Source organism: Pecten maximus, chromosome 3 (assembly GCF_902652985.1).
Source record: "Pecten maximus chromosome 3, xPecMax1.1, whole genome shotgun sequence".
NCBI classification, from domain to species: domain Eukaryota; kingdom Metazoa; phylum Mollusca; class Bivalvia; order Pectinida; family Pectinidae; genus Pecten; species Pecten maximus.
Genome location: NC_047017.1, coordinates 6942977 through 6958092, shown reverse-complemented (window position 1 = coordinate 6958092; position 15116 = coordinate 6942977). Strand labels below are relative to the sequence as shown.

At 33.0% G+C, this 15116-nt stretch overlaps 2 protein-coding genes across 4 annotated transcripts in view; one reads left to right on the top strand and one right to left on the bottom strand.

Moving 5' to 3' along the window:
• The window catches only part of LOC117324654 (calmodulin-A-like), a 9176-nt gene extending 7817 nt beyond the window's left edge, over positions 1 to 1359 (bottom strand). The window contains exon 1 of the mRNA XM_033880586.1: positions 1023 to 1359. The gene's annotated coding sequence lies outside the window, so the exon portion shown is untranslated. The remainder of the gene's footprint in view (positions 1 to 1022) is intronic.
• LOC117324660 (neo-calmodulin-like) overlaps positions 1 to 15116 on the top strand; it is a 15591-nt gene extending 475 nt beyond the window's left edge. The window contains exons 1-5 of one of the 3 annotated variants that reach the window (XM_033880594.1): positions 85 to 413; positions 1118 to 1148; positions 11804 to 11947; positions 13448 to 13690; positions 14716 to 15116. In XM_033880594.1, the coding sequence (XP_033736485.1) occupies positions 1118 to 1148; positions 11804 to 11947; positions 13448 to 13690; positions 14716 to 14744 (447 nt within the window). In that variant the 5' untranslated portion in view covers positions 85 to 413 and the 3' untranslated portion in view covers positions 14745 to 15116. Of the gene's footprint in view, positions 1 to 84; positions 414 to 1117; positions 1149 to 11763; positions 11948 to 13447; positions 13691 to 14715 lie in introns of those variants that run through there. The other 2 variants (XM_033880595.1, XM_033880593.1) reach the window with 2 other exon arrangements.

Genomic DNA, 15116 nt, shown 5'->3' with positions numbered 1-15116 from the left:
TTTACTGTCAGAAACAATTAGAGCTACTCCTCACTAGTATAAATGTGTGTTAATGATAATAGCAGGCTCTCCTGATGTTGAGCAGCACCTGATTAGGGCACAGGTGAGCAGCTGTCGGTCATGTGTTAGGCAAATCAAACAAATATCTGTAACTAACACACAGCTTCCTTACAGTGCGTGCAGGGTTCATTTTATTGTCTTGGGTGATTCAAGACATTTTAACTTTTAACAGAAATCGATTGTCTTATCATTATATCTGAGTGTGTGTTACCAAGATGTTTACGATGAAATGTTGTAGAACAAATATTGTTCAGATTCACGCAACTGGATTATAATATAAAAACACTGACCTGATAACTACGACAAACGTCTTACTCATTGTGGAGGGAGCTATGGAGTAGCCACCATCATAGGTAAAGAAGATTCGGTTATTTGTTCTGAATGTAAATTGAAGAATTGGCATCTGTTCAAGTTATCATTTCACAGTTCGTATGCTATTGTTTTGAGTGTTTTGCAGTGTTGATGTATATACATTTTTGTATACAGTATATTTCTCACCGTTTCTATCTTGCGAAACTATGAAAATAATCATCGATTCTATATACAGCTAACACCTAGTGTCTGTAACACTATATAATCGATGGATATTATACATATGTAATAATATGATGTTTGTATAACTCTCAAATACTATGTTTGAAGCCTATATATATATACTATGTGCCTGTAATACTATATAATGATTAGTATATGTATATAATAACATTATGTTTATATACCTATCAAATACAATGTTTGAAGCAAATAGATATGCAAAACATACCATGTGCCTGTTATACTATATAGCCATTATTATAAATATGTTATAACATTAAATTTATATAACTTTCAAATCTAGTGTTTAAAGCCTCTATATAGTAATCATGTGTTTTACGGAAAGTAACATCAAAATAATATGAATATGCTTTTAGTAAAAGATATACCAAAATATATTTAAATATATGACATGCTATTTAACTTACTTGGTTCACTTCAAAGTCAGTGTGACGTATATGAAGATAACGACATCATGCATGACGCTGTTCAAGCTGATATCACTCAATTGATTATTTTTCAGATGGAACATCTCTCACAGGACCAAATAGACGGTAAGTGTTTGTCCTAGTGATATACTCCCTAAAATCATCTCACACAACACACGCCTCTGTAAATGACGTAACATAACCAGCCGCCATAGTTTCCTATGCTGTTCATTAGCTATACATGTATGTGTACTACAGCTTACAGCTCCAAAAACACTATTTTTAATAGAGCATTTCAGCTATTTGTATGCTACCATGAAGTACAGATACATTCCTTCAATTATGAAGTGAAGTAGAGTGTGGGAAACGCAAAGATGTTGAGATGGATGGAACAAGTCAGATGGGTTCCCGTAGACAAGACCGGACAGGGCTTGGTCAGGGCACTTCAAGCATGTTCAACAAACAACATAAGCAAATGATTACACATGGCGACCCTTTTTTACTGTATCACTTGAAAACCTATCCCGTGTCTATCTTTTCTTGCAGCGTACGTGTAGTGCCATCATCAAGTGTGTATTTATACACGAGCGTCATTATCGTAATCTCCCATCAAATTACGTAATACGTCCTGACAGTCATTGAAAGCCAACATTGTAGGTTTTTACTATACCAAAACCTCCATTTAACCGTCTCCCAGGCTAAAACGTAGTTCTTCACTATAGCTATTCCGGAAATATAGGTTTGTTTTAACTATACTTAATCACACATTGTAGGTTTTTTCTATGTCACAGTTACAATAATATAATCCTACATTATAGTATTCCCACTATAGATCAATTACACTGTAGGTTGTCATTAAACCATCAACTACAATGTAAGGTTTTACTGTACCGTTAATTAAATTATAGGTGTTCACTATACCATAAACTACAATATAGGTGTTCACTACACCATTAACTACATTGTAGGGGTTCACTATACCATAAACTACAATATAGGTGTTCACTACACCATTAACTACATTGTAGGGGTTCACTGTACCGTTAACTACATTATAGGTGTTCACTATACTATTAACTACATTGTAGGTGTTCACTGTACCGTTAACTAAATTATAGGTGTTCACTATACCATAAACTACATTATAGGTGTTCACTGTACCATTAACTACATTGTAGGGGTTCACTGTACCGTTAACTACATTGTAGGTGTTCACTATACCATTAACTACATTGTAGGTGTTCACTACACCATTAACTACATTGTAGATGTTCACTACACCATTAGCATAATTATAGTTGTTCACCATATGAATAACTACATTGTAGATGTTCTCTATACTATTAACTACACTGTACGTGTTCACTACACCATTAACTACATTGTAGGTGTTCACTATACGATTAACTACATTGTAGCTGTCACTATACCATTAACTACATTGTAGGTGTTCATTATACCATTAACTATAATACAGGTGTTCACTATACCATTAACTGCATTATATGTGTTCACTACACCATTTACTACAATGTAGGTGTTCGTCATAAAATCAACTACATAATAGGGGTTCACTATACCATTAACTACATTGTAGGAGTTCACTGTACCATTAACTACATTGTAGGGGTTCACTGTACCGTGAACTACATTATAGGTGTTCACTATACTATTAACTACATTGTAGGTGTTCACTGTACCGTTAACTAAATTATAGGTGTTCACTATACCATTAACTACATTATAGGTGTTCACTGTACCATTAACTACATTGTAGGGGTTCACTGTACCGTTAACTACATTGTAGGTGTTCACTATACCATTAACTACAATGTAGGGGTTCACTGTACCGTTAACTTAATTATAGGTGTTCACTAGACCATTTACTACATGATAGGGGTTCACTGTACCATTAACTACTTTGTAGATGTTCACTATACCATTAACTACATTGTAGGGATTCACTATACCATTAACTACATTATAGGTGTTCACTACACCATTTACTACATGATAGGGGTTCACTGTACCAGTAACTACATTGTTGGAGTTCACTATACTATTAAATATATTGTAGGTGTTCACTATACGATTAACTACATTGTAGATGTTCACTATACCATTAACCACATTATATGTGTTCACTACACCATTTACTACAATAAAGGTGTTCGTCATATAATTAACTACATGATAGGGGTTCACTATACCATTAACTACACTGTACGTGTTCACTACAACATTAACTACATTGTAGGTGTTCACTACACCATTAACTACATTGTAGATGTTCACTACACCATTAGCATAATTATAGTTGTTCACCATATGAATAACTACATTGTAGATGTTCTCTATACTATTAACTACACTGTACGTGTTCACTACACCATTAACTACATTGTAGGTGTTCACTATACGATTAACTACATTGTAGGTGTTCATTATACCATTAACTATAATATAGGTGTTCACTATACCATTAACTGCATTATATGTGTTCACTACACCATTTACTACAATGTAGGTGTTCGTCATAAAATTAACTACATAATAGGGGTTCACTATACCATTAACTACATTGTAGGTGTTCACTACACCATTAACTACATTGTAGGTGTTCACTATACCATTAACTACATTGTAGGGGTTCACTGTACAATTAACTACATTATAGGTGTTCACTATAACATTAACTAGATTATAGGTGTTCACTAGACCATTAACTACAATGTAGATGTTCACTGTACCATTAACTACATTGTAGGAGTTCACTATACCATTAACTACATTGTAGGGGTTCACTGTACGATTAACTACATTGTAGGTGTTCACTATACCATTAACTACATTGTAGGTGTTCATTATACCATTAACTATAATATAGGAGTTCACTATACCATTAACTACATTGTAGGGGTTCACTGTACCATTTACTACATTATATGTGTTCACTTCACCATTTACTACATTGTAGATGTTCGTCATAAAATTAACTACATAATAGGGGTTCACTATACCATTAACTACATTGTAGATGCTCTCTATAATATTAACTACACTGTACGTGTTCACTACACCATTAACTACATTGTAGATGTTCACTTTACCATTAACTACATTGTAGGTGTTCACTACACCATTAACTACATTGTAGGTGTTCACTACACCATTAGCTTAATTATAGGTGTTCACTATACCAGTAACTACATTGTAGATGTTCTCTATACTATTAACTACACTGTACGTGTTCACTACACCATTAACTACATTGTAGATGTTCACTATACCATTTACTAAATTATAGGTGACCATATCATTATCTGCATTATAGATGTTCACTATACCATATGATACAATGTAGGTGTTCACTTCACCATTAACTACATTGTAGATGTTCACTACACCATTAGCATAATGATAGTTGTTCACCATATGAATAACTACATTGTAGATGTTCTCTATACTATTAACTACACTGTACGTGTTCACTACACCATTAACTACATTGTAGGTGTTCACTATACGATTAACTACATTGTAGCTGTTCACTATACCATTAACTACATTGTAGGTGTTCATTATACCATTAACTATAATACAGGTGTTCACTATACCATTAACTGCATTATATGTGTTCACTACACCATTTACTACAATGTAGGTGTTCGTCATAAAATCAACTACATAATAGGGGTTCACTATACCATTAACTACATTGTAGGAGTTCACTGTACCATTAACTACATTGTAGGGGTTCACTGTACCGTTAACTACATTATAGGTGTTCACTATACCATTAACTACATTGTAGGAGTTCACTGTACCATTAACTACATTGTAGGGGTTCACTGTACCGTTAACTACATTATAGGTGTTCACTATACTATTAACTACATTGTAGGTGTTCACTGTACCGTTAACTAAATTATAGGTGTTCACTATACCATAAACTACATAATAGGTGTTCACTGTACCATTAACTACATTGTAGGGGTTCACTGTACCGTTAACTACATTGTAGGTGTTCACTATACCATTAACTGCATTATATGTGTTCACTACACCATTTACTACAATGTAGGTGTTCGTCATAAAATTAACTACATAATAGGGGTTCACTATACCATTAACTACATTGTAGGTGTTCACTACACCATTATCTACATTGTAGGTGTTCACTATACCATTAACTACATTGTAGGGGTTCACTGTACAATTAACTACATTATAGGTGTTCACTATAACATTAACTAGATTATAGGTGTTCACTAGACCATTAACTACAATGTAGATGTTCACTGTACCATTAACTACATTGTAGGAGTTCACTATACCATTAACTACATTGTAGGGGTTCACTGTACGATTAACTACATTGTAGGTGTTCACTATACCATTAACTACATTGTAGGTGTTCATTATACCATTAACTATAATATAGGAGTTCACTATACCATTAACTACATTGTAGGGGTTCACTGTACCATTTACTACATTATATGTGTTCACTTCACCATTTACTACATTGTAGATGTTCGTCATAAAATTAACTACATAATAGGGGTTCACTATACCATTAACTACATTGTAGATGCTCTCTATAATATTAACTACACTGTACGTGTTCACTACACCATTAACTACATTGTAGATGTTCACTTTACCATTAACTACATTGTAGGTGTTCACTACACCATTAACTACATTGTAGGTGTTCACTACACCATTAGCTTAATTATAGGTGTTCACTATACCAGTAACTACATTGTAGATGTTCTCTATACTATTAACTACACTGTACGTGTTCACTACACCATTAACTACATTGTAGATGTTCACTATACCATTTACTAAATTATAGGTGACCATATCATTATCTGCATTATAGATGTTCACTATACCATATGATACAATGTAGGTGTTCACTTCACCATTAACTACATTGTAGATGTTCACTACACCATTAGCATAATGATAGTTGTTCACCATATGAATAACTACATTGTAGATGTTCTCTATACTATTAACTACACTGTACGTGTTCACTACACCATTAACTACATTGTAGGTGTTCACTATACGATTAACTACATTGTAGCTGTTCACTGTACCATTAACTACATTGTAGGTGTTCATTATACCATTAACTATAATACAGGTGTTCACTATACCATTAACTGCATTATATGTGTTCACTACACCATTTACTACAATGTAGGTGTTCGTCATAAAATCAACTACATAATAGGGGTTCACTATACCATTAACTACATTGTAGGAGTTCACTGTACCATTAACTACATTGTAGGGGTTCACTGTACCGTTAACTACATTATAGGTGTTCACTATACCATTAACTACATTGTAGGAGTTCACTGTACCATTAACTACATTGTAGGGGTTCACTGTACCGTTAACTACATTACAGGTGTTCACTATACTATTAACTACATTGTAGGTGTTCACTGTACCGTTAACTAAATTATAGGTGTTCACTATACCATAAACTACATAATAGGTGTTCACTGTACCATTAACTACATTGTAGGGGTTCACTGTACCGTTAACTACATTGTAGGTGTTCACTATACCATTAACTACATTGTAGGGGTTCACTGTACCGTTAACTTAATTATAGGTGTTCACTAGACCATTTACTACATGATAGGGGTTCACTGTACCATTAACTGCATTGTAGATGTTCACTGTACCATTAACTACATTGTAGGGATTCACTATACCATTAACTACATTATAGGTGTTCACTACACCATTTACTACATGATAGGGGTTCACTGTACCAGTAACTACATTGTTGGAGTTCACTATACTATTAAATATATTGTAGGTGTTCACTATACGATTAACTACATTGTAGATGTTCACTATACCATTAACCACATTATATGTGTTCACTACACCATTTACTACAATAAAGGTGTTCGTCATATAATTAACTACATGATAGGGGTTCACAATACCATTAACTACACTGTACGTGTTCACTACAACATTAACTACATTGTAGGTGTTCACTACACCATTAACTACATTGTAGATGTTCACTACACCATTAGCATAATTAAAGTTGTTCACCATATGAATAACTACATTGTAGATGTTCTCTATACTATTAACTACACTGTACGTGTTCACTACACCATTAACTGCATTATATGTGTTCACTACACCATTTACTACAATGTAGGTGTTCGTCATAAAATTAACTACATAATAGGGGTTCACTACACCATTAACTACATTTTAGGTGTTCACTATACCATTAACTACATTGTAGGGGTTCACTGTACAATTAACTACATTATAGGTGTTCACTATAACATTAACTAGATTATAGGTGTTCACTAGACCATTAACTACAATGTAGATGTTCACTGTACCATTAACTACATTGTAGGTGTTCACTACACCATTAACTACATTGTAGGGGTTCACTGTACGATTAACTACATTGTAGGTGTTCACTATACCATTAACTACATTGTAGGTGTTCATTATACCATTAACTATAATATAGGTGTTCACTATACCATTTACTACATTATATGTGTTCACTACACCATTTACTACAATGTAGGTGTTCGTCATAAAATTAACTACATAATAGGGGTTCACTATACCATTACCTACATTGTAGGTGTTCACTATACCATTAACTACATTGTAGATGTTCTCTATAATATTAACTACACTGTACGTGTTCACTACACCATTAACTACATTGTAGATGTTCACTTTACCATTAACTACATTGTAGGTGTTCACTACACCATTAACAACTACATTGTAGGTGTTCACTACACCATTAGCTTAATTATAGGTGTTCACTATACCAGTAACTACATTGTAGATGTTCTCTATACTATTAACTACACTGTACGTGTTCACTACACCATTAACTACATTGTAGATGTTCACTATACCATTAACTAAATTATAGGTGACCATATCATTATCTGCATTATAGATGTTCACTATACCATATGATACAATGTATGTGTTCATTATACCATTAACTACATTATAGGTGTCTACTATACTATTAACTACAGTGTAGGTGTTCACTATACCATTAACTATAATATAGGTGTTCACTATACCATTTACTACATTATAGGTGTTTACTATACTATCAACTACATTATAGGTGTTCACTTTACCATACACTACATTTTAGGTGTTCACTATACCATTAGCTACATCGTAATTGTTCATTATACCATTAACTACATTTTAGGTGTTCACTCTACCATTAGATACAATGTAGGTGTGTTTCTTTATCATAAGCTACACTACCACCAACTACAATGTAGACTTGCTCTGTACCACCAACTGCATTGAATGTGTTTGCTCTATGATTAACTACATTGTGGGTTCACTATATCATTAACGGCTGTGTCGATGTTGACTATATCATTATATACAATGCAGGTGTTTACCATTATTTACATTGTAATGTGTTTACTGTACCATTAACTATAATGTAGATGATTACACTATATCTGGATCTGTTCACTATACATTGAACGACATTGTAGATTTTTGCTTTATCATATGTTTCTTTATAGGTTTTCAGTAAATTCAATGGGTTTTTAAAGGTTGATAATTTTAAGTAAGAGTTAGATCTAGTGCGCTTCGGATATTTACAAAGCAATAATGTATTACCAAACTTGTTCAACTCTTTGATAAATGACGTCATACATACAATTTTCTCGAGCTATGATAAAGATATAAAGCTCCAACAAAGAGAAAAACAAATATTAAAATAAACTTAAATAGAAATCTTGTCTTTGAAACTGACAATGCTTTGTCTTCTTATCATGGTCATATTTATTTATACATATGTATAATCAAATTAAATTAGCATGATAAATTGGACGAGATAATGGATTTGGTATACACATACTGTTTAACGTTTTATCTTGATGTAATTAATTTATTGTTATATGACATATGCAGTAGGTTTATTTTGGTACCCAATTACCCTAATATAAATATAATTGTTGGGATTTAGTTTAATTGTATTGGCAAAAGGATCGTATAAGACATTATCCACGAGAATAATTTAGGCAACTCATAGCCACAATTGTCAAGCTATTTATATTAACATACCAGGCTAGTCGGTCGAGCTCGAAACCCACCTGGGGCAGTTGCCTGGTACTGACCGTAGGTCGGTGGTATTATTACGGGTACTCCGGCTTTCCTTTACCTCCAAACAAATCCGGCACGTCCTTAAATGACCCTGGCTGTTAATAGGACGTTAAACTAAGTAAACCACACTGTCGGCCGAAGTTGTTCTGTTTAGCCACAGAAATGACACGATACATGTATGTATGCTCTTAAGATGCATGTTCCAATTAGAATGTTTTATAAATCCGTATAATTATCAGATTTAATCAATTCCCCATGGGAAAATCGGTGTTCGTTAAATCGGTTTCAGCAGGGCTTGATACTTCAACATTATAATTAGCCGCAAGGCAATATATTTACATAGTTGTTTATATCATAAGTGCATATACTAGAGGTTAATAATAATTATGTTGATATCGATAGGTTGGTCTATGAAACACGCAGTTATTTTCAAATTTTCTAAAAAAAATCGTTTTAATCTTCCACGTCAAGCATCAGATCACTAGCGTATGATTGCGTCAATGAACTGTGTTAGTTCATTCGTCCTTATGTTTCTTCACTTTGTCTTTCCTTTCTCAGCTTTTGTCTCGTCAATTCATGTTTACTCTCCTAAATGGAATATCTCAGTTCATGTCGTCTACCTTTCTATTCCAATGGCTCATCAGTTCATGTTGTCTTTCCTTCTGTATGTGTGTCTCCTCAGTTTATGTTGTTTTTCCTTTTGCTTTGGTGTCTTTCAGTTCACGTTGTCTTTTTCTCTTTCGACGCTCCTCTGTAGAGAATATTTTGTTTGATTTTTCTCTGTTTTTCTGGTAATTGACATTATTTAGAGCTTGTCTGAAACCTACTGATACAAGCAGTGTCCCAATTTTACAAATTCTAATTAAGTTCATCCGAATCAAATAATCGAATGGTGAATACAATTTTAGTAGAATCATTTTCTCTTGTTGAAGCCAAATTTTCCATTAAAATGTTCGAAACAATGAGATAACGGCACTTTAAGTGTACCTGTCAAACCAGTGTTATTGGCGAGGTTTTTAACCAAATTGTGTTAGGTGATTTAGCTTATCGTACGCACCGCAACGGCGCCAGCTAGATTCACCAAGGTTCCCGCATTGCGGGTCAGCTTCACACGAAAGTGTTAATCTTTCACAGATTTCAACCGATCTGTCGTGTGCAAGAGTAAGTGGAATCACTTTCCTTACGTCATACGGAATTGATATTTCACAGCACTCGATAAATTCGATCGACCATTGGCCACGATACTTCTTTGGGTCCATATCAAGTTTAGGCGTTCAGCTGATCTAAAGTATACTGTACCATGCCAAGACGCTTGATATAAGGGAGGAAAACGAATGAATAATGGAATTTCTATATAATTTCATTGGTATCAACAACTAAATGACCTGCTGGAAATATGGTTGTACGAAAAAAATAACTATATTACATTAGACGCGTTATATCCAAAATTTTAGAAATATGAGTAAAAACAGTATCAACGTACCATTTCATTTTCAGGTAATTTGATTTAATAATTGATTCATTTAAGTATTCCTTTCTCTTGAATATTCATAAATACTAATCTTTCTTAGCAAATCTTGAACAAAAAAACCCGTCAGATTATTATCAACGACATATAATGTTTGGTATTCATGTAGACAAACGAAAAACATAATAAGCATTTTATCCAAAATTGAATTTGAATTCCCCCAAAAGAATCGTTTCCATACTCGTTCACCATTACAAGTATCATACATACCGGACACTAAGTAATATGGAATTTAGAAGACTGTGCACATTTCATTTTTACACTAAACTGTTAGCATGGAGCTAGGCTTCGGCTATTGATTGTAATGGCATTTTAAAGAAGATATCCCTTCCTTCTAATTGCAGACTAAAAACAGGCTAAGGTTCACTTCAGATAAGATACAAAACAATTTCTCTTTTCTGGATAAATTTTCAGAATAATTCAAGTTATACCTTGATCTGACATCCAGATCATAAAATATAAATTTTTGAAGGGAATGCTATAAATCAATCAATCTGTAATCAATATGTCCAAATAAGCTTATCCACTGTATAAAAAAACGATACATTCCATATACATGTATTTCAGCGTAATTTTGTTTGTTATATAAATTACTCTTTTAGATATCATCAAAATTCAATCAAGATATATAATATCCTGTCCTCGAGAAGGAGGAAATTCCCTAATCACGCGTTAAATATCTAGTCTAACTTTTATTCATTATCCTGGTTACATTTGTTTTAATGCTCAAATTTATTAATAAATTGAAAATAAAAACTCACTTTTACTTGTTTATGTTTATAGAGTTAAAGGAGGCTTTTAAACTGTTTCATAGATATAAGGGAAATAAGTACACTTGTTCTCGTATTTTTATAGAGTTAAAGTAGACTTTTAATCTATTTCATTAATATGGGGAATATAAATACACTTTTATTTGTTGTATTTTATAGAGTTCAGAGACACTTCTAAACTATTTCATTATATCGGGGAAATAAGTATACATTAATTACTGGTTGTATTTTAATAGAGTTCAATGAGGCTTTTAAGCTGTTTCATGATATGGGGAACAGTCTCTCAATTATACTGGTTATTTTTATAGAGTTCAAGGAGGCTTTTAAGCTGTTTGACCGTGATGGAGATGGAACAGTGGATGTGGACGAGCTGGGGACGGTGATGAAGTCCCTTGGCCAAGAACCGACAGAGCAGGAGGTCAGGGATATGATCAACGAGGTCGACAATGACCGTATGTATATCATTATTCTCTCCAGTAAAATATGTATTTGGGTATGTCTTATCATCAATACACTACTAATGAATTATCTTAACCCATTAATATCTGTTTTGAGCAACAAAAAAAATTACAATGTCAATCAGATCACTTATTTAGAGTTTTTTTTTGTCCCTCCTAAGGTCCCTGTAGTCACGTATTTTCACTCACAGCTTAATGAAACAGTTTGATTTATTTTGGCTCTATTGTATCAAACTCTGAATCAGTTTTGAAATGTATTATCTTGCGTGTCTTTTGTTGAAAATTTACAACAAAACAAAACATTATTCTATCGCTCGCTTTAAGGCTCTTCCCGGTGCAGCACAATCTAACCTATATATCTATAACTTTTTTTTAAACCTTTGCTAAAAATTCAAGACAATTTGATATCAAAGTGATAATTGATATTATTCTTCTGATATATACTGAAATGATTATATATTTCCTTTTAAAAACCTTTTGATTTCTACATATGTTATCAATAATTGGTGTGTAGATAATAATATGGTAGGATTCTAACTACAGTGTTTGTTGAAAATTTGATTTATACTAAAAAAAGCTCATGACTAGCTTGAATGAAATTCATATAATATATTTTTAAACTGTTTGTGTGTAGATGTTAATATTGCAGGATTAGAGCTAAAACGCTAAGTTGAAAAAAAAATATGAATTATAAATAGCTCATGACTAACAAGGATGCAATTTATATCTTTTATATCTGTCTTCAATCGGGTTATTTTATTGCTAAGATATCTAACCAAAGCACTAGACATGGGCTTATACATGTTCCTCTGCCATATTTTCCATTGATCACAATATCTTTAACATAAATTAAATATATTTCAGTCATCGAATAGCAATATCAGAAAAATAATCCTGCAACAATCTATGTTAATATAAGGTGAAATCATGCGTATCCACTGTGATATCTGACATGAACTTTAAGGGACAATAAGTAAATATATCCAAAATAATCTAAAGGGAAAACTTTTAAATGAGTTAAAAGACACAAACAGGGTTAACTAAAATGTACTGTGAAAATTGATCTGAGATCTGGTAATATGTTTGACAAATATTAAATGAAACTTTTACTATAATATCGTAGATATCACTAATGTTAAGTGTATATTTATTAGTTCGATTTTGTGGTCATTAAACATTAGACTTGTCACGTAAGAATCACTGTATGATAAGAAGAAAGTGTCTGTGTGACGATGAAACACTCAGTTTTATGTTTATTAATGATGCTGATAAATATCTGGAGATGAACTCATTCGAATAAATTCAGTTACTAAATTTATGTATTTAATATATAAAACTATCTTACTCTAGGGTATGAACATGGTACTGTCATCAACCTGATTTTTAAGTAATAAACATTTTCAGTTTTTTTTACATAGGTGTATAACAACTCTGCTACCCTTAACTTTTAAAATACCTCTTATAAAGCCATGGATGTATATATCTGTCTGACAGAAAGTGGATCAATCGAGTTTCCCGAGTTCTTGCAGTTGATGGCGAAAAAGATGAACGACACCGACACGGAACAGGAGATTAAAGACGCTTTCAAGGTGTTCGATACGAGTGCTAGGGGCTACATCACGGCCATTGAGTTAAAAGACATTATGACAACTCTTGGGGAGAAACTGACGGACGAGGAGACGGACGAAATGATTAAATATTCACACGCCGATATGGACGGTCACATCAATTACGTCGGTAAGTATAATATAGACACTAGATGTAAGTTTTGTCAAAGGTTAAGTAGACGTTGACAATATATATAATAGAGGCGATATATTGGTTTTGATTAAGAAGATGTAAATAACATGTATAATAGAGAATATATGTAGGTTTTGTTCAAGATTAAGACGATTTTAATAACATATATGATAGAGGCGAGATTGAAGTTTTGTCCAAGGTTAAGTAAACGTTGATAATGTGTTTAATAGAGGCTAGATGAAGGTTTTGTCAAAGGTTAAGTTGATGTTTATAACATGTATGATAGAGGATATATGTAGGTTTTCTCAAAGGTTAAGAAGTCGTTTATAACATGTATAATAGAGGATGTATGTAGGTTTTATCAAAGGTTAAGATGTAAATTACATGTATTATAGAGGATATATGTAGGTTTTCTCAAAGGTTAAGATGTAAATAACATGTATTATAGAGGATATATGTAGGTTTTCTCAAAGGTTAAGATGTAAATAACATGTATAATAGAGGATACATGTAGGCTTATTCGAAGGTTAAGAAGTCGTTTATAACATGTATAAATCCGTATACTTTACCACATGAAATTTCCATTTGTACTTTCTTTAATGGTTTGGTGATTTCAAATTACTTCGTTGGTATAAACCTGCATGGTTAGCCTATGCCCATGATGCAATAATAAACCAATGATACATAGAACAATATCCGTTGCATTTGAATAAGTTTGTTTTATAGCTACCAGGAAAAGCACAAAATTTTATACACAACGAATAGTTCACGGTATATCATTGAATCTGTGCTGCTTATTAAGCAAATGTACATATGTAAGGCTTTTAATTGTGTCAGACAATGCATTTAATAGCTATTCAAATTAAAGATCCACTTTGTTATGTAGGAAATGTGCTCGTTTACATTATTTCGCCAAGTAGGTAAACTCTTTGTACCAATTATAGGTAAAGTGCTGTACACTTTCGACTTCCGCACTTCAATCGGAAAACAGGCGATACCTATATCTGTTTTTATTTTTACAGAGTTCGTGCGCCTGATGACAGCGCCATGAGGGTGTATATCAGTTGATTTGCTCTGTGGTTTGGAAATGTGCCTAAGACAAGCCATGTAGACACATATTTATAGATACATCAAAAAGGTCACGTGTATGCATTTAATGTTACTCTAAATTTTGGAATAAACATCCTTTCGCGTGGTAAAGTTTGACTTATACACAGGAACTCATGATAAATCTTCATGTTCGGTAGAAGTGGTTCACCATCAGACATGGAAGGAAGATGGCGATGTTTTTTTCAATAGACCATGACGACAATCTGTTGGAATCCTTGATGAAACGCTAACGTTTGCTTACGGTTTTCACATCATGAATTAGAGTCGTATAATATACATTAACCTTTATCATTAAAAATATATAAAAAAATCA